Below are 26,078 nucleotides of genomic sequence, written 5' to 3' on the forward strand. Positions count from 1 at the left end.
GAACCGTCATATCATCATGCTCAATCTCTCGGTCTATCGGAGGAGGAAGAAAGACCGGAGACGTGATCTTCTTCTTCATTAATAGTGTCCAAAATTTTAATCAATGGACGCTTGATCAGAGAGATGAGCTTTGGAGGAGCAACTTCCGTCACAAACCTTAGTTTCTGAAATTTGGCCATTTTTTCCTTTCAAGTGTAGGCCAAGAAGACCATAAATCTTAGCTGAAGTGAAGATTGAGATAAAGAGAGAAAGAAGTAAGAAGAATTTATGAGAAATGGGTTGCTGAGGAGAACACCAAAATTGATGATTAATTTATAGTGCTTGAAGTATTTGTAACGTGGTCCACACGTAGTCGCCTGAAAAGCTACTGTTGAACTGTACTGCCGCCTTCTACTTTTCGCATTAATTGCATGGGGGGTTTATCTTTGATAGTACTACAAGAAATTGACTAGACCATAAGGATCACGACACAGGAGTACTCTTGCATGGTGTTCAATATTGGAGGGGACCAATAATCATGATAAGATTTGCTTTTAAGTTCATTCTAATCTTTCATGGTCTTCATGAAGCATCATAAATACTTGAATTTTCTGTGGAATAAAAAAAGTTTAATCATTATCCTTCATCACTTCTTAGCCAAAAGAATAGTTGATTCGTGGTCTTGCCTGTTCAAACAATACTACTGTTATCAAAAAAGATGCAGACAACCATTTGGGATAATGTATACACACCATTGTAGACTCTAATCCGTTTTAACTCTAAATTCAAGCTCAACCGTTCAAATATTAAGCTCGATTATCCTAGCCATTAGCTTTTGGATTAAAGTAAATTTTCCTGCCACTTTCTTTTATTTTTTTTCCATATATACTTTATATATATATATATATATATATATATATATATATATGCCCATTTTTTCTCGATTCCAAGAATTTTATATGATTGTGAACAACTTATCAGCTGATCCTACCATCTTTAAGCAACTAGGGTTGTTTAGTTGCTCGAGCAAATTAAGGTCCTCTTGTTGTCCATTGTTGTACTGAAATTAGTACGTAGAGAACTCAGCATTATTTGATGCTGAGGGGCAATGGTGACGAGAAATTTCTTTCAACGGGGCTGCTGGACCATCAAAGATGTGACCAGAGTTCCCTTTTTCTCACAACCTCAAGAGTGATCAAAATGGGAGATGAGAGGGACAATGCAACTATTTACTTGTAACTTTCTATGTAAAGTGTGTTATGTCCTTTTGAAATTCTCTAAAGGCAACCCTGGCGCAATTGACGGTTAGGATAAACAATTTCCACACAATTTACAGTCACAATGAACCATGTTATCTACAACAATTATATTATTTTCTCGTTTGGCTAATGTACACATTCAATCGTTAAGGAAGTTGCGATCTTTTAGTCTGTCCTTGCGACTTGCGAGCAAGTTTTATTGTTGACTTGCCTCAACCCGTGTGCATGTTCAAATACACGAACATTACTGCTAAAGAAGTCTTGATCCTTGATCTAGTGATTAAGGTTGAGATTTCAAAATTTAGAGATCATGCTTTCAAATCTTTCGATCCCTCTCTGTTTCTTAAATCTCACCCTTCCCTTGTTTGGAAAAAAAAAATAGTGGATGAACATTACCTAATATCTTCATACCTTATGCATTATTTTTCAGTTCTGATGAATGTTTAGAAGGCACTTGTACAACCTATATCTCCATTACTGAAAACTGAGTAACATGACTTTCAGTACATAGAATTGAATCTTCATTCAAGTTTAACGAGCATGTACAATCTTTCAAGATGATAAAAATCTTTCGGTTGCATGTCAACAAAAATCATCATGTGTTGCATCCTAAGCAGAATGAGACATAATTGCATCAAATTTGAGGACAGAATGACATCAGAATGGCTCTGAGCTTATCCTATGGAACAGTAAGCATTTTGCAGCTAAGCATTCGTGTGGTCAGCAATCACCAACAAATCCATACTCCTACTGCAACCGCCTTAGCCATTTGCATTGAAGACCAAAAGAGAAATCATTTTCAGTTGCTACTTTCCGCAGTAAAAGTACCCTTCTTTATGTAAAACTGAATTAATGCAAAAGTTGTTACCTCTGTCAGAGGTTAAGCATGGTCTTCATCTTGAACTTCAAGTTGAAGAATTGATAGAACGAAATTGCTATGACACCTTTTTGCACTTTTGTCAAAAGCAAAGATACGGAATTGCAGAATTGCTATTGATTGGTCTTCTCTTTGAAAACGTGCAAGAAAATTGGCGGTCTGATACTAGTAAGAAAGGCCAATTATAGCCGATTCCTTGTGCTTCATCATAACCATTACGGTACTATTTAGAAAGCTCAAGTTAACTCAGTGATATTTTTAAAAAAAAAAAAATTTTTTTTTTGGGACAGGGGACGAGTATGATTTAAGAAACGCAAAGGGAGAAGAGGAATTTGAACTCATAACTTGTAATTCTTGGAATATCAACCGTATATGCCAAGTTAACTCAGTGATAATTAATGAGTAACGGATTAACTATGTAATGTGTTAATCAAGCTCTAAAGAATCAAACCAGATTTTCTTCAATAATTAACTCTTGCCTGTGGTTACACAGATAATGGTAATAACATGTTCAACAAGCTTCAAAATATCTCTTGCAAAATTGCTTCAAGACAAGACAACTAATTTGGAGTTGTCATAGGCTCTTGTCGGCGTTAACGCTGATGAAAACCCCACATGTGTCAATAAATGGTAGATGAAGATCAGACTCCTGGACCCAAAATTGTTATTCAGTTCAGCAGCCTGAAGCTCCCAGAAAGCGCACACAAACATATCACTGTCGTTGTGCGTCGATGGGATTTTGTGTATGGATGGTAGAAATGCATTCCAGACGTTATTAACTATACGTAATGTGTCGACCGAGCTCTAAAGAATCAAACCTGCAGATTTTCTTCAATAATTAACTCTTGCCTGTCATTACACAGATAATGGTAGCAAGATAATTCAACATGCTTTAAAATATCTCTTGCAAAATTGCTTCAAGACAGGACAACTGACATGGAGTTATCATAGGCTCTGGTCGGCATTAACGCTGCTAAAAACCGCACATTTGGTAGATGAAGATCAGATTCTTGGACCCAGAATTGTTGTTCAGTTCTGCAGCCTGAAGCTCCCGGAAAGCACACCCGAGCATACCACCGTCATTGTGCATTAATGAGATTGTATGCATGCTGGCAGTGGGTTCCAGACTTTATCAGTGGCGGATTTACGCTAGGGGCACTGGGGCCCCCTTAAATTTCTACAATTTCTATAAAAATTTGATGTAATTTTAGCTGTGCCCCTAGAGTTTTGTGTATTTATTGATTTATAGGCCCCCACTGTTCCCCTTAAATTTCTATAATACTTATAAAAATTTGATGTAATTTCAAGTGTGCCTTTTGGAGTTTTGTGTATCTATTGGTTTATATGCTTTTAAAGTTGTCTTTGATTTTATCTATTGTTACAGCTACCGTAAAAAGGGTTTTTTCAATGATGAATATGATGAAGAATCGGTTACAAAATAAAATGGAAGACACTTGGATAAATAATTATTTAATTACTTATATTGAGAAAAATATATTTCGTGAATTTCAAAATGAAAAGGTTGTAAATTGTTATCAAAATATAAAAACTCGTCATGAGCAATTGTAAATGGTTTAGTTTGCTTTTGAAATAAAATTATTATTACATTAATAATTTTGAGTTTGTCTTTTGATGTTTTTCATGAAATATATGCATCATTTGTACTTGTTGATGAATTTTTTTTTCTTTAAAAAACTAAAAAAAAAAGTAGGTAAAAAATTTTAAAATTACTTTTGTCCCCACTAAAAAATTTTTCTTACTCCGTCAGTGGACTTTATTAATGTGTGCATTTGCACATGTGGGGAATAAGAGACTTTAAACATGGCTCTTTTTGCCAGTTTCCATCTAGAAGAATTGGCAGGGAACAGCCTTTGTAAGAGGGTAGATTAGTGAATTAGATATCATATATTGCTTTTTTTTTTTTTTTTTTTTTTTGCAATTTTCTTGCTAGTTTATCTAACCATTTTTAGGCAAAATATAGCTCATTAATGATAAGCAAAGAAAAAGGTCTCAAGCAGCAAAGTAATACATCCAATATAGTCTCAAGTGACACTATAACAAACTACAGCCACTCTATTAGCAAACAAAACAAGTGCCATAGCAACTACATGCTTATCTAACACTTGATGCAACATTTGTATGACTGGAGATACATACCATGAATGTTGAAAAACTTTTGAAACCTCAGTTGATTATACTTTTATGTTTGGAAACATGATAAACTGAATATTGAGTTGAAATAGAGAAATTCTAAATCAAATGATGTTCAAGCATGTTAGACATTAGTTATTGCCTTGTACTTTTACTATCCCATATAACAAAGAAATTTTAATTATACGTGAAAAAAAGATAATAAATGTGCTGATACACAATAAAATGAGGATAGAATATAACCCATCTTTTGTTTTGCTTAATTGTAAACTTTCCCAATAACTCATTTCTGTGCTTAAAAAATGCCTACTCTCATAATTTATTTATAATAGGTCAGACACTTTTTTTGAAAAAAAAAAAATCATCTTTTTTTTTTGGAAATGTTTGGGACTAATATACACAGCCTTGAGATTATGAGGGACCATTCTAACAATTTTTCCTTCATGGCACTCCCGGCTTAGAAATTTCAAATTTAAAAAGATCAACGGTCGATTACATCGTAACGGAATCGAGTCGGAAACGAAATCAACGGCCTCTCAAAGGGAACTTTCTTTCTTTCTTTCGAACCTCCGTCTCTCATTTCTCTCTGTTGAAAAGCAATTGAATCCCTTTTTCTCTTTCTTCTTGCATTTGATTACCACTTACTCTTTTTCAATTCAAACTGTTCCTTTATTCCTCCTTATAACATCTCAAATCCATGGAAGACAATCAATGGCGAGACCCACTTCTTATAACTGACGTTTGTACTCAAGAAAAAGAACAACAATTCAACTCTGCAGGTGGGTTAGCAAAAAATTGATCTTGTTTTGCTGTACACTTTAAACTTGAAGTTTATTGAGTTTTTTTATTTGGTACTTGCAGACCCTTTAAATCAATTGTGCAGCTCAACAACTTCTGTCATGGCTGATCCTGATGATTGCAGTCCCAATTCAATTCAAGGTAATCTGTACTACTATTTTTGCTTTATGGACGCCAACTATTTGATAAAATGGTAACGTTACAAAGTAATCTGGCAATATGCATGGAATTACGACCAAGAATGTTATCAAAATTGTTCTTTTCCCCTCTCTTTGATCCTTTTAGGAAGTTGAACTAAGGATCTCATTTTTTGTAGTAGGCGTTTCTTGGAGAAAACGAAGCTTAGATGACATGTATGGAGAGAATTCTAGTAACTCTGCAGTTAAAAGGGCTCTTGATGGTATGGATTATTGAGATAATTGAGATTGTTTAGGCTTGTTGAGCTGTTGGATTGATTAAAGATTTTCATTGAACTCTAGGGCGGGCAATGTTGGGGTTTTCATTAACCTCGCCTGATTTGGTTATCTGCACTGGGTCACCCGATATTCCTGGACAAAATTTTGGAGATTCACCTCAGTTTTTTAAGGGTGCCTCAACTGTGGTTTCTCTGGAAAATGGAATCAATGGTGAAAATGGTTCCCCTGAGAACCCGGATGTTACAAAATCATCAATGTTGTGGCAATCATCCACTGATGGAAATGTGCCTCAAGAAGCTGAATTTGAGCTTCCTACTCCTCCGATGACTGAAAAGGAGTCACCAGAGACCTCAATGCCTTTGATGAGCATTAATGTTGGTTCAACGGATGTCATTGTCTCTCCTCAAGGGGTGAAGTTCTCAGAGGACCAGTATTTCAGTGGAGGTGATACTACAAACACTAGGATTGCAGTTGGGGATGGTGAAGATTTTAATCTTTACCAAAGTGCACGACTTGGAAACATTACATATAGTTTAAAAACTATGGGGCCAGGGTTCTACAGAGTGGATTTGCATTTTGCTGAGATTGTGTTCATTGATGGTCCATCAGGAATGAGGGTGTTCGATGTTTTCATTCAAGAGCAGAAGGTAAGAAATCTTATAATCTCAAGAAGAATAGTCTTGAGGTTCAAAACGAATTAAATATTGTCCTATGAATTGAACACTGACTCGCCGCTGATTGAGTTCTTTTGCTTAGGTTGTTTCCAGCTTAGACATTTATGCACGGGTTGGTGGAAACAGACCCCTTGTTCTATTGGATATTGAAGCTCGTGTTGAGGGTGAGGAAGGATTATCGATCAGATTGGAAGGAGTTGTTGGAAATCCAATACTTTGTGGGATTTCAATAAGTAAGGATTTTGCTGTTAAAACTTGATTTTTCCTTTGCACGTATTTTATATTTTTGAATATTTTTGTCATTCCAAGCTAATAAGCTTTCTCAAGCGCTGACTATGTATTCCACACTTAACTATCAGGCTGTAGAGATGTCAATTCACTGGCTGCTATGGGCATACCCCACATTCCACAATGCAAATCTCTGAAAGTACTAGTCAAAACTTAATTGAGTATTGGAATATATTGCTGAGGTGATTCATTTAATTTGTCTTGATTCTCATGATGATCATTGGCTAGGATACTGGTAATGACACTGCAGATAAAGAATTCCAAAGATTGTACCTCAAGTATGAATGCCAACAGAAAGAGCTAATGGAAACAAAGCAGGCACTTGTTCAGCTTCAAAAAGAGAATGAACTGAAGCAGAGAGAGTGTCAAGAAGCCTGGAGATCTTTGAAGGACCTTCAAAATGAGCTCATGCGCAAGTCAATGCATGTTGGATCATTGGGTACAGATATTTTATAATGGATTTGTCCTAATTCATGCATTTTATGTGTTATAAATGTGTTTTACGTTGTTCACATTAGCACCAATGGATCAATTATTTACTTTACTGGGATTTAAAAAACAAATTCTGTTGGAAGTAGAATTTTTATACCATTTGTTTGGAACTTTTACAAATCTGATGATGGTTATTATTCCCTTGCAGCTTTTGCCATTGAAGGACAAGTGAAAGAAAAGAGTAGATGGTTTTCATCATTGAGAGACCTGACAAGAAAGCTGAAGGTTGTAAAAAAAATTGTGCTTTTTTTTTATGTGCATATGTGTGTTTAATATGTCCTCTTTTGCTGCCATTATTATTTTCTTATTTGGTGTAGAACTTTTCTTTCTGCAGATTCTTAAAATGGACCAGATCAAACTTGCCGAAGAGGCTTTAACATATAAGGGATGCTTGGCAGAGTTGAATCACATAAATTCTGCAATTCAATCCAAAAGTAAATTCTTTTGTTCAGCAGATGGTTTTGGACTGACAACCTATATGCATAAGATCTTGATTTGTGTAATTCTGTTTACAGTGGAAGAACATGTACAGATTCATGAGGACCTTAAGGTCAGATTTATCAAAAGCTCGAAGGAAAAAAAAGAGTTATATAACAAAGTTCTGGAGTTGAAAGGTTGATCCTAGATATTATACGAGTTCAAGCATCATCATGTCTTGGGATAAAAAATCTAATGGTTTGCAATTTCTTGCTTTCCAGGAAATATTCGGGTCTTTTGTCGGTGTAGACCCCTGAATGGTGAAGAGGTTGCTTCAGGAGCTTCAATGGCAATAGATTTTGAAGCTGCCAAGGATGGAGAGCTGACTGTAAAATCAAATGGGCTTGCGAAGAAAATATTTAAGTTTGATTCTGTCTTTAGCCCCCAGGCAGGACAAGGTAGCCATTAGGATTAGTACATTTTGCAAGTTCTTTTGCAGGGATTATTCACGATTATGTTGATATTTTTGTTCTAAAAATATTGACAGTTTTATTTGGTTTCCTTGTGTAGAAGTCAATTTAAAGTCAACTTATCTTTTTTTTACTTGTCCATTTTACTTTTCCATGACTGATATATCCTCATATTTTATGTCGTTTCTTATAACAGTTGATGTCTTTGAGGATACAGCCCCATTTGCCACATCTGTTCTGGATGGATATAATGTGTGCATATTTGCTTATGGTCAAACTGGAACTGGAAAAACTTTTACCATGGAAGGTACAGAAGAGGCGCGTGGTGTAAATTATAGAACGCTTGAGGCTTTATTTCACATAATTGATGAGCGACAAAGCACTTTCTGGTATGAGATATCTGTGAGTGTGTTGGAAGTTTACAACGAGCAGATTCGAGATTTACTAGCGTGTGATTCAGGACTCAGCACAAAGAGGTAATTTAAGATTCAGATTCCTATTCTATCTCGGCTTTTTCAGTCTTGGAATATCACAAACGTTGCACATTATATGCATAGTACGGTATCCAGATTACATTTACTATTGGAAACGTTTTTACAACATTTCTTATTAATCCAGACAAAATAGGGGCAATTGCTTCTGCAAATTATGATAAGAATTCAGTTGTTTGTCTCCTGAAGACAAAGTAATTCACAATTTTGACTAACCAGTATATCTCTCTTACCATGAAATGTTCTGAATAAATATCAAGTAGCTTCTGAATGATAAGCAACAAGTGGTCATTCTCTTTTACAGCTAAACCAAGACAGTAGGCAGCATATAATGTCATTTAAGCACCTTTTGTTTCTCAGGATCTCTATTTTTAAGAAAATTCCTATTTGAAAATAAATATTATACGCTGACAAAACAATCTTTAGAATCTCATAATGATATTTTTGGATGGTTGCTTTTAGACTGGAAGTAAAGCAAGTAGGTGAAGGAATGCATCCTGTTCCAGGATTGGTTGAAGCTCAGGTCAACAACATGAAAGAGGTCTGGGAAGTCCTTCGAACCGGTAGCAATGGAAGGGCCGTTGGATCAACCAGCGCAAATGAGCATAGTAGCCGGTCACATTGGTCAGTTCCTTAATAGTGTTGTATCATGTACCAAAGAGTAGCTTTGGGGGCTAAAACTTGGTATCTTGTTTGTTATCAGCATACATTGTGTGATGGTGAAAGGAGAGAACTTGTTGAACGGAGAATGCACAAGAAGTAAGCTATGGCTAATTGACCTAGCTGGAAGTGAAAGGATTGCCAAGACAGAAGTTCAAGGTGAAAGATTAAAGGAGACCCAAAACATCAACAAATCTCTGTCTGCGCTTGGGGATGTGATATCTGCTCTTGCAACTAAAAGTCCGCACATACCTTTCAGGTATTAACCGAGGAAAATGTTCAAAAAGATCGAGGCTAAGATACATACTTCTAAGTATCTTCTGTTGTTTCTGTTTCAGGAACTCCAAGCTTACTCACTTGCTTCAAGACTCTTTAGGTATTTCATTTGCATTATCCTAACTATGAAAAGAGTGCAATATAATTATGATAGTTTTACTTGTTATTACAATGTTTAAACAAATCATCCAGACTCTAATTTATTATAAGAATCAAAATGCTGTCAACTAACTTATGCGTATATTTCCTTCCATCTACAGGTGGAGATTCAAAGACGTTGATGTTTGTACAGATTAGTCCCAATGAGAATGATTTGAGTGAGACTCTCTGCTCACTAAATTTTGCGAGTAGGGTCAGAGGGATAGAGTTGGGACCTGCAAAGAAGCAAGTAGAAAACAATGAGCTCTTGAGATGCAAACAAATGGTGTTGACAGAAACTATCCTTCTAGATTATTTCTTCACACTTAGGATACGTTGTGTAAATATTTTACAAACTGAAAAAGAACTATCTCCTTTTATTAGGTTGAAAAGATAAAGCAAGAAATGAAGAGCAAAGACTTCCAAATTAAGAAGCTGGAGGATACCGTTCAGGGCCTAGATATCAAGATCAAAGAGAAAGATATGAAAAACAAGAACCTTCAAGACAAGGTACCGTTATTGGAATATGTTTTTCTAGTTTTTTGGCAGATGGAAAAAGCCTTCCTAGATATTTAGAGATCAAACTAGTGTTGCATTTCATGAAAAGGTTCGAAGGATATTCTAGATTCTTTTCTGCATGTCACTGAAAAATACACATTGTCTGTTCTTTTTGTAGATTAAAGAATTGGAGTCGCAGCTACTGGTAGAGAGAAAGCTAGCAAGGCAGCACGTGGATACTAAAATAGCAGAAGAGCAACAACACGCGAGACAACAGCAAGAAGAGCAAAATTCTGCACTTACAAGGCCACCACTTGCATCCAGAACACTTGACTCTTTTCGAATGCTTGGTGAGAATAAAGATCAACAGTCAAATATAACTCGTCAGAATAACGAGAACAACTGCAAAGTTCCTTCCTTCCCTACCTTTGATGGCCTGACCAAACACAATGAGATAGAGAAAGAAAATAACCCTGAGATGACTGAGCAATTCCCATTGCCAAAGCGGACAGGCAGAGCTTCTATTTGTCCAGGTGCACAAAGGATTCCACCTGCACAACTTCCACGACGCAACTCTCTAATTCCTTTGCCAAGTGTGCCATCAACAGCCAAGATGCCTTCTTCACTTTTAGCATTGAAACCCATACAGGCTGACAAGATAGAAGATGCTCATGGGGTTGAATATGATTCCCCGCTTGAACCGACTCCATGGGACAGTCCTAAAGAAAATAAAATTGGAACTAAGAAGCTGAGCAGTTTACTGAGAAAAAGCATCCAAAAGAAAATGCAGATGAAGTCGCCAAAGCAGCAGCAGCACATCAGAAGAGCTGGTGTGAATGTGGGAATGGAGAAGGTGAGAGTCTCTATTGGAAGCCGAGGGAGAATGGCTCATAGAGTGCTAAGTAATGCTAGAAGAGTAGCTAAGGACACGCAACAATTGCAAAGTAGGAGAGAGAAGGAGAGAGGGTGGAATGTTGGAACAGCAGCAAGAGCTATTTTATGAAGCACGATTTCGACTTCTTCTTCCTTTCACCTTCTTGTATCTAGACTAACACGATATGTTATGACACACGTGATTTGCTAAGATTATTCAATGAATAGGCTTTGAGAGCGGAATTCAACTCAGGAAAAGGCAAAACTTGTTTATGTATCTTATGCACTTAAAAAAGAATGGTTTTTTTCCCTCTATAAACAAAAATGTTGATTGACCAGTGTTGATGGAGCGACACCATTTTGTCGGGAGAATTACAGGAGGAGAAAGAACAAAGTTCTACTGCCTTGAAGAATTTGAACCTCAGATCCGTTTTTTATTCTTTTGGGCTTAGGGGCTGCTCAATTTGCCAAAGTTTAAATTGTATGGGGGCATGATGGTGACTAACTTGCCTTGATCTACAGAGTATTCTGCAGCAAAAGTTATAATTTTCCGATCAGAAAAGCGCAGACTAGAATTTGCCTTGATTATGGATTCCATATATTTCTCAGTAATCCCAAAATCAACGTTATGGTGACTAATTTTGGATCAATTGTCTGAATCGGGAACGGAAAAACCAATTGGTGCAGGTTATGAATCATAATCTGTAATTACAAGTTACCATTGCCTAATGAGAAGCAATGAAACTTGTAAAATTGAAGAAGAGAAAACAGCATTCCCAACAGAAATTTGACGAGCAAAAAACCACATATGGTAGGTAGAACTCTTCATTATATTTATTTCTGACATTCAAAATATACAGTTTTTACATTTTACATTCCCAAAAATATGCCTCTATCAGCGTATAACTGATATTATACTCCAAAACACTGGCAAACTGCTAGTCCAGCCCTTGAAGTTCAACTGACTCAGTTGTATTGAGCTTTTACATTGTCTCCTAAACTAATTCCCGAACATCACATTGCCTCCAAAAATTGATGCTGAAACAATTGAAGAGGGCCGGTTATAGTTGAAGTTTCTTCAACCTAGAGATCAGAAGAGAAAGAAAAAGAAAAATACATTTTTAACAAAGCTATCAGCAACTCAGTTGCCAAGACAAGCGAGGAGAGTTAAATCGATGAAGCAAAACTAACGACGTACCAGAACCCTCCAACAGCTTCCCATATCCTTCTCCATGAGCTAAATTCCTCTGCAATAGGTTCCGAAAGCAGGCCGTCCATTTTCTTTTCAATTGAAGGACTCACTTCCTGGACAAATTTGATAGACTCTGATAGTCGATTCAAAAGGTTTACCAAAGCAATCACTTCATTTCTTTGTAATTGGAGCTGTCAAAATAAAGACAGAAAATAAAACAGAGATAAATATATTTAGATATGTTTTGAGTACAGCTGTTTTTATGGAAGAAAAAGCTATTTGCGATGCAAAGTGAAGCACATCAGATACGCACAGGCTGGTTTGATTGGCTATGACCATCAACAGAAAATAAAATCTTCAGTGCAGTTCCTAGACCAAGTACTTGAAGCTTTCCCCATAGACGACATTTTTCACATCCAACACAATCCATCAGGGCACTGCAATTAAGAATAAACTTTTACACCAAAAATATGAAATGATACAGTATATATTTTTAGTGATGAAGAAAATAAAAGGAAAAAATGTTGCACAACTCCAAGGATTGACAAGAATAGTTTTAAGTAAAACCTGTTCCTCATGTGAGCCTAGAAAAATTAAAGAGGATTTCCATTATGGATTAATTTAGTATAACTGGAAACAAATGAAAGATAGAAAGAAAAATAACTGTGCATGCCTATAGTAATTGCAAAGGAAGGGTGGAGAGAAAAGTAACTCTCATAGCATCAATAAAATAATCCGATCAAGAAATAGAAGGGTATCAACAGGCATAAACATAGGTACTGCTAAACCCTGCCTGCTCGCATTAGTGAGGCAGCTCTTCGTATTGAAGATAAGTAAGACAAATGATAGAGAGAACAGAGACCTTATGTTCCTGAATTGCTTCTGAATCTGCTGCTTTAGTTCAGGTCCACTTTGGCCTTGCCACAACTTTGCTTCATCGAACGGAAGTGGACAGGCAGCCTGCAGTTTTGGATTGTAAAGTAGCTGACGAATAAGAGACTGTGCTTTGAGGTCCTCATCATGGTTGCCAGTCTCATATTCAGCCTGCTCCAGGTAATTTTTTGCCTGTAAAATACCAAAAAGATTGACAAATGAGGATACAAGAAATTTCAGTCAAGAAGCATTATGGACAGATTCTACAAAAGTAAGACATGGAGCAGCAATTCTCACCTTTGTCACAGCTCGCAGAACAAAAAGATACGTAAAGTACAAATTTCTGACACGGTCAGGATACCTTAAAACACGGTCGTACATCAAATCAAGATTTTTACCCCACTGAAAAATGACAAGTAAATTAATCAGGCAACAGGAATTTATTTCTGAGTAGCCCAGTCTGAGCTGCTAATTTGGCCAGTCACACAAACATCTAATCTATCAAATGCAAGTGATTCAACACAAATATCTAACCTCCAGCACAAACACTTACAAAAATATGGCCTAAATATCTAATCTATCAATGCAAGTGATTCAACAGTGAGACCCTGAGTTACAGTCGCTTTAAGCAGGTTAGATTGATCCACATAACAAGCAAAAAAAATGGAAAAAAAAATCTGGCATATGAAGATAACTGAGGAAGAACAAACCAGGCTCTTTGCTTCATCAAGCAGGTAGTCAGATGCTATATGAATTGAAATCGAGGAGTGGAGTCCTGATATTAACTTGTACAAAACTTTCTTCTCCTGGCAACTCTCTCCAGAAGCATCTGCACCAAGCATAAATAACTCTGATGAGAAGACCCAAGAAAAATCATGTTCTCGAAGAACAAAAAAAAGTGGTGAAATTCAAGACAGAATAAGTCAGTAAAAACCTATTGCAGGACAACAAACATTGATATAGGTTATCATTTTGTTCTTTTAGACTAGTCTACAGATTAGGGGAATATTTGCCATCAAGGAGACTAATTCGATCAATAAAGGAAAGAAAATAGAAAACAATATATCTTTCATTACAGGACATCCAAGTTCCAATAAGTTAAACTGGCATCTAAACATGATTGCATGGAGCAAGGAAGTCAATCAGCAAGGATGAATTTTGAACATTTCATCGGACCAAGCAGAATATTTAATGAGCCAGAAGATAACAGATATTACAGCACAAAGCCCCAGATTGGAGTAGCTAGTGATGAGATTGGAGGTTTTAGTTGGAATTATCTCTATCATGACAGCCATCTAAACTAATTAATAATAACAAAGACTCAAAATTGTTCAGAAGGACAACCAACTCACATTGTGGACAATTTTCAGAATATACTGCATCCCAGATTCTTCTGGCCGATGGTCCAGTGTATCCGGTGTAACGTTCAGGGTTCAGTAGAAGATTTACGTACGTCATCTCACCTAAAAAGGAATACAAACAGATGATTAAATTGCAACTCAACAAACCACTTTTCCATCATGACATATTATGCTTATGTTGACATAATGACATTACCAATCCCTTTCCGTAAGTAATCAAATGTCCAATCATGAAATAGGATTTAAGAAGAAAGAGAAAAGAAAAATACAAATTAAGCGCCAAAGAAAATATGCAAGGATACAGTCAACTGAGGATTTGGTAAGGTGAATCCACATTGCATATGACATTATTTGTGTTTCATGAAATAAATAACGAAGAAAAACGAGATGTAATTTACTATTGTCAGTCTCGTCATCATTTGTCCATGGGTTGTCAACTTCCATCCAGCCCCGAAAAGCTTTAGAATCCAGGGTGCGATCTACAGCAGCCTCTGGTTTTCCTTCTTGACACTTCAAATCATCAGATGGCAGGGCATATTGTGATGGCTTCTTAAACAGTTCAGGAAATTCAGTTTCTGGACACTCGCATACACTACAATCCCGCAACTTGCACATACCATCATCGGGCCAAAAAGGGCAGTCACACCACAGCTTAACCTGTGGCAAAGTTTTCGTCTGAAAGAGTTACAATGATATTTCTTTTAACATTTGAATTGCCTTGAAACTTTCAGATCTTTGTTTAAGGATGAACAAAAGATAATCCAAACCAGTAGAGCAGATCCACTTCCCTTTGTTGGAATCTATGAAATATTACATACTACAAGAGATATTCAGGGATTGGTTCCAAAATGAGGCTTCTAATAATAATTATTTGCAACCTAAGTATGTTCTTTTGCCTAGATCTGGAGATACAGCAAAGAACATCAATGGTCCATGCACCCTTTGCAATTATACCTATGAACCATTAATGATAGCTGATCATAACATATTATGCAGTGAAGACATGATTCATGTATTTATCCTCCATTGCATAGAAACGTGTAAACAAAGAACCAATACTTTTCAATACCAACAAATACCATTAACTTATACTGGCATTCTGCAAGTCATCACTTTGATTTAACAACACTTGAATTTTTACAACTTCTCCGTCAAACTAGCGTTCTTCTTTAGAGAAAACAAAAAATAGTTTGCGGATACCTAAAAAGTCAAATTTATCCATATAAGCATCCATTTAAATGTCCCAGAAATGTCAGTCTCTCTCTCCAGGTATCATGAGCCATTTCAATTTTGAGGAAACTAGTGAAGTGGAATTTGACTTCTCATGTGTCATAGTCCCGTCTATTCGGTTAAAATGCCTTAAATTCTCCTAAATCTGCAACAGTTTTGCTATCTATGAGGAAAAAGTCTTGATCAATGTATTAACAGATCATCAAACTTAAATAAGTGCATACAGCCCCATCAGATATTCTGTCTAGCAGCCTTATAACAAGTTACCTTTCAGCCCCCTCTCTTTCCAAAATGATAAAAAACAGAAAATTTCACAGTATAAGATTTGCTATAACAGCAGTTAAAATCCTTCCTCTTCTAGGACACTTACACTCAAACCAGAATATAAGCAAACATTGTAGCCATAACACTTCTAGATGATTATACAGACAGCTACTGCTTGAGGATAACACAAAACTGCATTGCACCTTAAAGTATCTGAAGAATGGAGTCGTGACAAGTTCTTGGAGTAAAGGGTGCAACACTGCACCATTAATACTGTCTACCGTCTCATAATCACAACAGCAGTCTTCAACTATGCCTGTATATTTTCTAGAGTCCTGCAGCACCAGAACAGGAGTCGTGGAGTCATAACAACTTTAGTTAACAAATTTAATACCGTCAAGTATCAAGCAGTCATTCTTGTAGATTTAAAATGTGCAGAACATGTAATACACTTTGATCAAGAAAAGAACAACGAGCATTACAATTACAGAACTAAAAACTTATTGCATTTTCTAGGTAGGTATGACTTCTACATCTAAAAGCCAAAATTAGTTGGCAATTGGTCCAGTACCCAAGTACAAGGAATTAATAGCAGCTGATTTTCACAGAAAAATGCAATACAAAGCACAATCCAGCTCCACAATACAACTTAAAAGGTTATTCGTTTTTCCAACCACAACTTTACCCTTTAACATTTCCAGCAAGAATGTTCCAAAAATGTTAAAACATTATACTAAATGGGCCTATAAGTACACAAAAATACCAAATCAAGACCGAAATTATTTCCGCTAAACAGAACTAGTTATACAAATTGAAGAAACAGAAAAGTGCTAATTCAAACCTGTGCACACTGGCAAGAATTGGGATTCTTGGTATACTTTGATGTGATCGAGATTGCAACTAAAACCATCAGAACTGCCCCAATTGCAGCCCAACCCCATCTCCTCTTTCCACCCCTCTCCTCCTCATTCTTCTTCTTCATTATAACCTCAGCTTCGACCATTCCAGTAATTCACATATATAACGTTAAAAGAACCAAAACTGAATCTTTTTTCTTCTCTAGGACAAAAAGATTGAATCTTTATAAAATGTGAAAAACCCTGAACATTTCCTTGGCGGGTTTTCTAGATTTTGCATGTAAATCAGTTTGGGTCAAGTCAGAAATTTCAACGCGTAATCGCACACAGATTAGAGAAAGAATTTTGACAAAGAAACAGTTTTGGTTGGGCGGGTGGAACCGTGGAAGAAAGGAGAATAATACTCTCGTTAAGATGCCCGTGTGTACACTCTCTCTAACTGATCCACGTGGCTGTTATGGATGGCATGTGGAGTGTACCTTCATTGGTAGCGAGTGGAAAGGACGTGGGATATCAGATAATTCCCATTAAAGAATTCATTGAAGTGAGTTAGTTTACGGGAAATGACGAAGATTGTCCAATAGGAAGGCTTTCTTTTAGCCACGTAGGACTGAATAGGCGAGCCATGCTGGCCTTGTGGACCTGGTCCGTCCACTCATTCCCTCTTGAATCCAAGCAGGGAACCAAAACCCCTCTTAAACCCGGACAAGCCCACAAGTTTAATTATCAACCTAAGGCTTAATGCATGTATTTTCAGCAAAAGTTCCGTTTTTCCTTAATTTTTTGTGAATATATATTTCTGGGTTTAATTTTAATCTGATACTAAAAAGGGGTCATGAGAAAAATTTGTATAGACATTGACAGAATAAGCCTGGTTATTATTTGTTGTTGGAATAAGCCTCTGTTTTTATTTGTTGTTGGAATTTTGTTTTTGGACGACGTAAAAACTACTTGAGTGTTGGAAGTTTGAAGCTAGCAATTGGATCATGAGAAATGCATAATGGAGAAGAGCCTGGTAATTGTTTATACGTTTGTGAATTGCGAATTGTGTAGACTTAAAACAGTTGTACGGGGATGAATAAGATCAAATTGACCTTGCTGGCATAATTTCACACCTAGGAGAATGTATATGTTGTTGTTTTGTTTTGATCGTGATTAAGGCGAAACGTAAGAAAATAAAGTCTGTATCTTTACTTCAAGTTGTTGAGAATTTTGATGGAGGTTAAAAAAACTTCAGATTTTGTTTTGCGTACATTATAAACACAATTTTCAAATTTCAGATCGTTTTTTTTTTTTTTTTTCTAAATAATCTCCTATCGAAACAGGCCCGCTGCACTTTCATAAGCAACAAAATTCTGAAACTCTGAAACATCAATACCTTACAATTGACAATTAATCAATGTTGAAGGATCTTTTGCATATTGACACAGATGTTCTGTTGTTATAGCGTGACAGGTTTAAGAGTAAACTCATGTTCTACTTTCGAGTTGATTGGTGAAAATCTTCTGGTGTTCAAGTCTCTAATTTTTCTGCTAAACCTGTGAACCTTGAAAGTGGCGAGTAAGAACCAGAGTTCATACCACTATTTCTTGGAGAATCAAGATTCAACATTTTGCTTCAGGACAAGGAACTAGTTTTGAGTATTTGCCACTTTGATGGATACCAATTTTTTTCTGTCTTCTCTCAGGAGAGAGTGGAATAAAGTACGCTGATTACGCAATTCCAATGTTCGAAGAAATGGAACAGTAACTAGAGTGTTAATGCGTCTGCCAAAAGGTTGTGCAGAACAATGCAAACTATGGACAAGCAGAAAACATTTGTGCATATGAGCAACCTTGGATTTGATGATCTTCTGTTGTTTTGTACATAAAAGAAAATTGATCTGATGCTTCAGTATATTCAGTTTCCCATTCTTTGTGGGGGTTCAAATACGCATCTTATATAAACCTGATGCCTGGATTAGCACCGTGGTTGAGTATGAAGTTCAGGAGCTTGACATTTCCTGCGACCGGATGGATGCTCAAATCCTTTTATGTACAAGTAGTAATGACAAATTATGATCTGATGTTCTGCTCATCTTTAGTTCCCAAGACTAACAGTCGCATGTCCTAATGGCTCTTGTTCCAACGCATTCTGTAGTTCAGAATATTAATCTTTCCATATTGGACTGTTCGTCTTGAGAAAAAATTTCATGAAGATCTGAATGAGCTGAGGATGGATCAAATTTCAGAAGGCAAGAGGACTGGAGAACATTTAGAAATTCAGTTTTCTGAAATCGACTCTGAAACCCTGATCATTAATCACTATCAGCGTTCTACTCAAATTCATGAATTATATCATTCCATAAATCAGTGTGAATTTCTCAAGTATTAGAACGTAAATTTTCTGCAAGAAAGTCTATGTACCTCTGAGGGTTAATGCACCCAGTGATGTTCTGAGATTATTGACTTCATTTTCTTATTTCCAAGTTTGTCTCCAAGCAGATTACATTAATTAGCCTAAACGTGAACATAAATATATTCACTATCATACGTATTATGCATGCTCATTAATTTCAATCAGTCAGAAGGCCCCGGGACTACAGTCTCTTTGTACTGTTCAAATAATCTTCTGGATGTAGGAATCCAGTTGTTCTTTTGCAGAAGTCGAATACTTTTCGTTTAACACCTATTTCTATGCAGGGGCGTTGACAGTTATTCATTTGCTTGAAAATTACTTGATGCTGCCGCCAGCGCCTCAGTGTTTTATATCTTGCTGAAGTTTGTCTGGGAAAATCCTGCAGCTTTGGATTCAATCAGGATCCTTCATTTATGTTCTTTGTCAAGGGATTGGAAGAACCAAGAGGAGGTTAGTAACCACTTACATGCTCTCCACATATTCAATATCCTGGTTGATTGAGCTGTTGCGAGATATATTGTCAGATTTCATTACAGCCAAATACTCAGCGAGTCTGTCTGATCTTTGTTGGCTATCAAAATCATTCTGCTAATCATCATGTCGATGCATGTGGAATGGAGAATGGGGTATATGATAGTTCAGTCTCTTTAGATAATGCTCTCTAATTCCATGTGGATTGCTGGTGTTGCTGGTTTTCCAAAATCGCCAATCATGACCTACAACAGCTTGCTTGATTTCTATGACCTTGAACCTGAAAATGATGTATAATACTGACTCTATGGCCCTTCCACAATTAAACTAGGCACTTTTGGTCGAAATCATGTCTCTTGCACAATATGCACACTCAATCAGGCAACCACCAGCACGAATTATTCCATTGAAAATTCCCATTGGAGATTTCAAGTCTTATTCTTGAACTACATGAAAACAAATAAGTATTACTTCAGGACATCAGGGACAAACTTGGTTGAGGAGGAAGAAAGATATCATACTGTTTTGGATAATTTGCTGCAGAAGCATCTTCTCGCTGTTATAAAAATTTGACTGATGGAGTTTAAAGTACAAAAATTTGAGCTGGCTGTATTTCTCACTGTTCATAAGGTAGTTTAGGCTGTTAATTGATTGCAACAATTAATGCGGTGTTGTTTGGTTGTCAGAATGTCCATCGGTGAAGAGAAACTGGGCTGTAGACATTATTGCTGGCAGGAATATGCACAATTGAAATGTATACTGTTCATTTATCATTACATGAAACTCAACTCATTGAATTGATCAAACTTGGACCACTCATGCGTTAATTATATTTTTGAAATTGCAAAGTAGGCAACGTTTTTTACCAACCCCTTCAATTTTGGTTCATAGGTAGGATAAGATAGATTCATGGTAGTTTGGCAGGGGATCCTTAATTAAGAGATTTATTTCTTGTTTTAGTACTGATGAAGCATATATATATAATTCCATCAGGAACGCATAAGACAACTTTGACAGTCTATTCTATACTTGTGGCCCCTTAATTTCTCCCCCTATAGTATTGGCATCCCAGAAATCTAATCACCACAAAATCCAGTATTTTGCTCCATGTGGCTTTCACTCTCATTTCAACCACCAGCCGTCATTTCTGATCAATTCTCAATCCTGGTTTATGTGAATTGAAAACTGTTGCAGACAAAATGTTGCAGACATCGCATTCAAACACACATATACAAGGACATTTGCACCAGGCAGGTTCCCTTCTCAATATTCTTTCATTTTCATATCTGCTAAGCTTTTTTCTTGAGCATCTTAAGCAGTGCATTTAGGGTTTAAGCAAGTTGAGGGTTCAAACTTTAAAGGGTCATGGAATTTGTCATCAGTAGTCCTCTTCTAAAGTCTCTCATTGTTTGGCATATTTTTGATCGATGTTTGGCTTCTTTTGCCAATCACGGCTTGTTTGTTGACATTTCATGCATCCAATTTGGTGGGTCAGGAGACAAACGGAAGCCTAAGCCAACTGTAGTATGAGACCATCCCTCGTCCTGCTCTTTCTTTAAGAGAAGATTAGTACAGCATCTTTTTTAGTTGACTCTGTTATTGTGGTAGTTGATTTTCTTAACTCTTCCTACTCCATTCTTTGTATTCTTTATATGCGTGTGGGATCTAAGTAATGATTAGGGAGTTCATATGACTGGAACTGAACTAATAATAGTAGTAAAGAAGGTTGATCCATGTGATAATGTGGAGAAGTGGGGAGGGATCTGAAAGGACTAGACAATTCCATGTTTTAGCAGGAAACAATGAGTTTCGATGTACCTTTTTTTTTTTTTTTTTAATTGCCATGTACTAATTAATCTATTTGACAATTAAGCACAATTAATTGATTGGACTGATACATTGCACTTGCCAAAAAAGTTAAATTGTCTACCTTGACTTGCTAATCTGCCATTGTTCTTATGCATGCATGTGTGCTTTAAAGTTTAATCTCCTCGCTTAAGTATCAAAGTATTCCCATTCCCAAGTCCCAAATCATTGTTCATAGCTTGCTTAGTTATGAAATCAAAGTGCCTCCATAATTGATTGAACATAGAACAATGCCACGTCTAAGACTTTTGTGATGCACGTTGTAGACAAACGAAAGGAATGAATGAAAGTCGAATTCAAACATCTGTCCAAAGAGTGATATTAACTGTGTAACACCAAAGTTCTTATTCAACTTTTAAACCTCCTCCTTGTATGAAATGTCTTTAAAAAAAAAAAAAAAAAAAAAAACCTTTGCACTTGCCTTCAATTTCTCTTCTTCTAAGAAATCAACTTTGGTGGCTAATGGCACTCAAATTGGAACAAATTCAACAATAGCCATATTGTCTGGATTGCTCTAATCTTTTTTTTTCTGTAATTAAAAGTTTGAGTGGATTCGACTTTAATCATCATCACGAGTCAGCATATGCCTTCGAGAGTATAAGTCGCTTGCGGAGATTCTTATCGATCGCCTACTAACACAGTTCTTACATCGACAGTAAAATTTAAATACTCGACTTTTTTTAAAAACAGTGACCAGTTGTTACTAATTGAACCAAGGCTCTCTAATCTCATTAGTCGCAGATTTTACTGAGTGACCCGTTCTCATGGAGCCCATATGGACATAGCACATCATGTGTCCCAGTCGCATAATTCGAGGGACATGCATTTGTGCCATGTTCGGGTTTTAATGCAGACACATTTGGGGCGATGCATTTTCCTTCCAAATCCCACTTGAATTTGTTTCTGATCAAGTAAAAAAAACGATCCAATGGAGACCAATCAACACAAGTAACCTTATGAAAATCATCAAAACAGAATTAACATGAACTTCAGGCAGCACATGTGCAACGAAATATTTTGGCTCTGAAAGACCAAAAAAAAGAAAGACTAATAAAACTATTTTAGCGCAACATTTTGAATTTGTAAACACACTATTTTGACTCCAAATAGAAATGTGTTTGGATGGACATGTCTTTTTTAGATATTTATTTTTGGAAAAAAATAATAATAAATAATTCAATGATTAAACATAACTGCAGAATGAAAATTTTGATGACAGATTCTTTTGAGTTACAGACTGCTCTCAACTACTAATTTTTTAAATTTATCATTATCCTATCTCTTTGTCCCTATCTTTTAAGTATTTCCGCTCTCTAATTCTGATTATTTAAAATCTCAAATGATATAAATTACATTGGAGGGAGTGTTGCGTCACTTAATCAGTGTCACCTAACTACTGAGTTCAGATTGTATATCATACAAATTTTATTTTTTTCAATCACCTTTTTATCTCACGAATATATTTACTGAAAGATGCACTTATTGCATTAATTTTATTTTTTAAAAAAAAAAAAAAAAAACACCCCAAATACAGCCACCCATGCATACGTATGAATCTTGACATGCTAGTTTCTCAACAACCAGAACAAATCTTGATTTCGAGGAACCAATTGCCACCGAATGCAGTGTTGAGATAGAAGCCCAAGAGCCGAGTTACCGCAACTTTGAGCTAAACCCCACAATCTCGTGCTGAAAATGATGGCTTCCCAAAAAAAAAAAAAAAATACAAGAAAACAATTTTGGGCATCGTCACCCAATGATCACGTGCCAATGGCAGGATCAATTATTTGTGCATATTTTTTTTCCCTGAATTATGAAGCATTAACTCGATAGGTAAGACATTATTGATGAATTATACCATGTACCAGAAACAATTTCCTATTTTTGTATTTTACCACTATAATACCCTAACATATCTTATATACTTTAACTTTTCAGAGAATTAATTTCACTTTGAGCTGAGAAATGTATCTGGGCTGAAAGGAAGAAGCGACATTGTAGGCCCGGTGTTGACCACGTGGCCGACAGCATCGTCTAACGTTACACCTGGGTCCCAGAATAAATGGGGGGAACGTTACATGGCCCATCACATGGGTCCATTTACCTTCCTAGTTTTCTATATCCTCAATATACCAAGCCCATACCATCCAATTAAATTTCGTTTTATATTCTATTTTTTTTTATCCATTCACCCCTTCGATATTTTTTCGATTTCAATTAGTAGACACAAAATTCGCATCTTGAACTCGACGGTAAAAAAAATAAACAAAAAGGAATTTTAAGAACCCTCATTTGAGAGCCATTGAAACCCCATTTAGTTATTTAGTTATAATATATTTAAGTTAAATAGTGTGTTTAGGGCAATTAGTTCGGTACACGTAGCCTATGCCCGACAGCGGCGGCTCCGGTGACTTTCGGCCTGAACCGTCTTCCAATGTGGAACGGTGAAATTGTTGTTGATGCTGATAAGGATGAGGAGGAAGAAGTCAAGGACCAAAGTTTCACGAGAAGTTTAATTTAATTGAGGATGTAAATAGTGAAATGTTGTTTATTTTATGTTTGATTAGATTGCTTACCCCGAGAAGATGAGCAAGCAATTAAATTCTTTTTTTTTTCAAAAGACAATGACCAAGGAACCTTAAGAAGTTTATGCTTTGTAGAGCCATCAATGCAACTAACACAATGCAAATATTTGAGAGGCAATTCAGCTCGATAAAACAACTCTTGCAATGCAAACAAACAAAACCAATGGTGTTTGGTGCATGCAATAAAATAATATTCCCTCCGTCTCAATTTGATAGTTTTGATTTTTTTTTCACATAATTTTAAAAAAAATTACTAGTTAATTTTGTTAGAAAAGTAAATTTAGACTACTATTTTTTTTTTCCAAAATATCCTTACATTAATATTAGGAATATGACTAATCATATATCTTTACATTAGTTACAATAACAATACTAGTGGAAAGTTGCACTATTGAAAACATGATTCAAAACAATTATCGAATAAGGTATATTATATAACCTATCTTATTTAATACAGTCAAATTTTTCACTTGGCTATATGTCTTGAATGGTACGACATACCATCTTTATTGACGTTATAATTAATGTGAAGGTACAGTGATTAGTGATATTCTTAATATTAATGTAAGAATATTATAGAAAAAATATTAGACTAAATTTACTTTTTCAATAAAAATAATTAATTTTTTTTTAAAATCACGTGAAAAAAAATCAAGACTGTCAAAGTGGGATAACTAGGTATGCAACTAGAAAATTAACCAAGTGGAGAAGAAAAACATTTACTGCAGCAAAACACACATAGTCCCCATACTACCATCTTCAACTGCCATCATGATCTCATGAAGCTCATCTGTTCCCACAGTTGCTACCTAAATTATTAGTCTTGAATTCAGTAATGATATGACTTTGTGTGTCACAACTTTCTACTCCAACCCAATCACGCAATGACATCAGAGCCAGCTTTAGCACTCATAATGCTGCCACTACTATAAACTAAACAAATAAGTCTGCTAAGATAGTAATTGATATTCTAATAATGGCACTCACTATTAATTTAGTGTAGCATATTACATTGAGAAAGCAAGACGAAGGAAGGTTGGCGTAAGGCAGCTGCAAATCTTACCGACCAGCCGTTAATTATTGCCTCCTCAGCCCTCGATTTCTCATGTGTCATACAATTAATATTACTACTGGAGTATTATCAGCTTCCAACGACACCAACCAACATTAATTTTTTAGCATCTTACTGCTCCCAATGTAAACATCAACGCGGCTTTAATCAATTGCTCAACACTCACCGGCAGCTGTTTCAGAGCTTGCCTCCAAATTCCTCAAACTCTCATTAATGCCCCATTTCGTTTTCCTAATCAGTACTGCTCCCTAGAAAGAGATAGGGAACAATAATGGACAATACTTAGGTAAGTCTAGTTAAAAATTTTACTTGTACATCTATTCTATAATTACATGTGATGGTACATCTAACAGCAAACTCAATTCAGCATTTAAATTTAATGGAATCATATCTTAATATATTCAGACCGCTTTATAATAAAAAATTGAACATCTGAATTGATTAAGTGACATTGAGTTTTCTAGATAAAACTTGCTCTCGAAATTAGGTGATAATCTATTCACTTATCACTGAATGTAATATGCAGTCAAACGTATTAGATTTAATACCTAACAATTCAATAACTTAATGGATTCAGACTTCAGATTTCAAATTTCAAACTTCAGTTTTTAAACTGCAATTTTGTCAAATGCACCACCCTAAGTGATAGTAACTAATTGGACTATTTGTGTGTGTGTGTATATATATATGTGTGCGCGCGCGCGCGAGACATCATCTACAAGTAAACTTGTGAATCAAATCTATTTGAATATTTACGATAATCATTTGGTTGTAAAATTAAGAGGAAAGAAAATATTGACCATCAGGCTACATTTGATTTCTACTTGCATCCGCTAATATTCTCCTTTTTCTATTCACAAGAAAAAATTTGGGGCTCAAACCCATTGCAATCAACAAATTTAAGGGTTTGTGGATGGCCATTAAATTAATTAATACTCTTTTATTCTATATCTTTATTATCATCAGCTCCTTAATTGGGTCAACCTCTCAAACACCTAAGTATTCTCACTGTATTGGCCTCCCACTCTCTCTCTTTCTTATTTCTCAACAGTTGGGTCAACCAAACACGTCATTATGTTAATTTTTTGTCCCCCTCCCCAGCAGCCCCATTGGTTTTCTACAACACCATCCTTTATAAGCAGGCCTCAGCTGA

The 26,078-nt window shown here is 36.0% G+C and overlaps 2 protein-coding genes across 7 annotated transcripts; one reads left to right on the forward strand and one right to left on the reverse strand.

The window, feature by feature from the left end:
- Window positions 1-4,755: 4,755 nt before the first annotated feature.
- LOC113690459 (kinesin-like protein KIN-14Q) lies at window positions 4,756-11,095 on the forward strand. 2 transcript variants are annotated; one of them, XM_072049031.1, is made up of 18 exons: window positions 4,756-5,045; window positions 5,128-5,205; window positions 5,381-5,464; window positions 5,544-6,127; window positions 6,237-6,387; window positions 6,514-6,581; window positions 6,671-6,881; window positions 7,083-7,159; window positions 7,269-7,368; window positions 7,450-7,548; window positions 7,633-7,809; window positions 8,018-8,297; window positions 8,775-8,936; window positions 9,016-9,231; window positions 9,311-9,348; window positions 9,509-9,672; window positions 9,771-9,896; window positions 10,063-11,095. In XM_072049031.1, exons 1-18 carry the CDS (start codon window positions 4,964-4,966, stop codon window positions 10,885-10,887), a joined length of 3,522 nt encoding a protein of 1,173 aa, XP_071905132.1. In that variant the 5' UTR covers window positions 4,756-4,963; the 3' UTR covers window positions 10,888-11,095. The 2 variants fall into 2 exon arrangements, with proteins under 2 accessions (XP_071905132.1, XP_071905133.1); XM_072049032.1 differs by having other exon boundaries at window positions 5,384-5,464.
- Window positions 11,096-11,566: 471 nt separating this feature from the next.
- LOC113690458 (endoplasmic reticulum oxidoreductin-1) lies at window positions 11,567-16,955 on the reverse strand. Of its 5 annotated transcripts, none has more exons than XM_027208366.2 (10): window positions 16,519-16,955; window positions 15,881-16,012; window positions 14,582-14,840; window positions 14,175-14,285; window positions 13,533-13,651; window positions 13,120-13,224; window positions 12,812-13,014; window positions 12,263-12,386; window positions 11,956-12,140; window positions 11,567-11,840 (listed from the first exon to the last, which is right to left on the reverse strand). In XM_027208366.2, exons 1-10 carry the CDS (start codon window positions 16,678-16,680, stop codon window positions 11,819-11,821), a joined length of 1,422 nt encoding a protein of 473 aa, XP_027064167.2. In that variant the 5' UTR covers window positions 16,681-16,955; the 3' UTR covers window positions 11,567-11,818. The 5 variants fall into 5 exon arrangements, with proteins under 5 accessions (XP_027064167.2, XP_071905134.1, XP_071905135.1 ...); XM_072049033.1 differs by having other exon boundaries at window positions 11,567-11,795; window positions 14,582-14,858; XM_072049034.1 differs by having other exon boundaries at window positions 14,582-14,858; window positions 16,519-16,948.
- Between the last annotated feature and the right edge of the window lie 9,123 nt (window positions 16,956-26,078).

This window comes from Coffea arabica, chromosome 5e (genome assembly GCF_036785885.1).
Source record: "Coffea arabica cultivar ET-39 chromosome 5e, Coffea Arabica ET-39 HiFi, whole genome shotgun sequence".
Taxonomy (NCBI): Eukaryota; Viridiplantae; Streptophyta; class Magnoliopsida; order Gentianales; family Rubiaceae; genus Coffea; species Coffea arabica.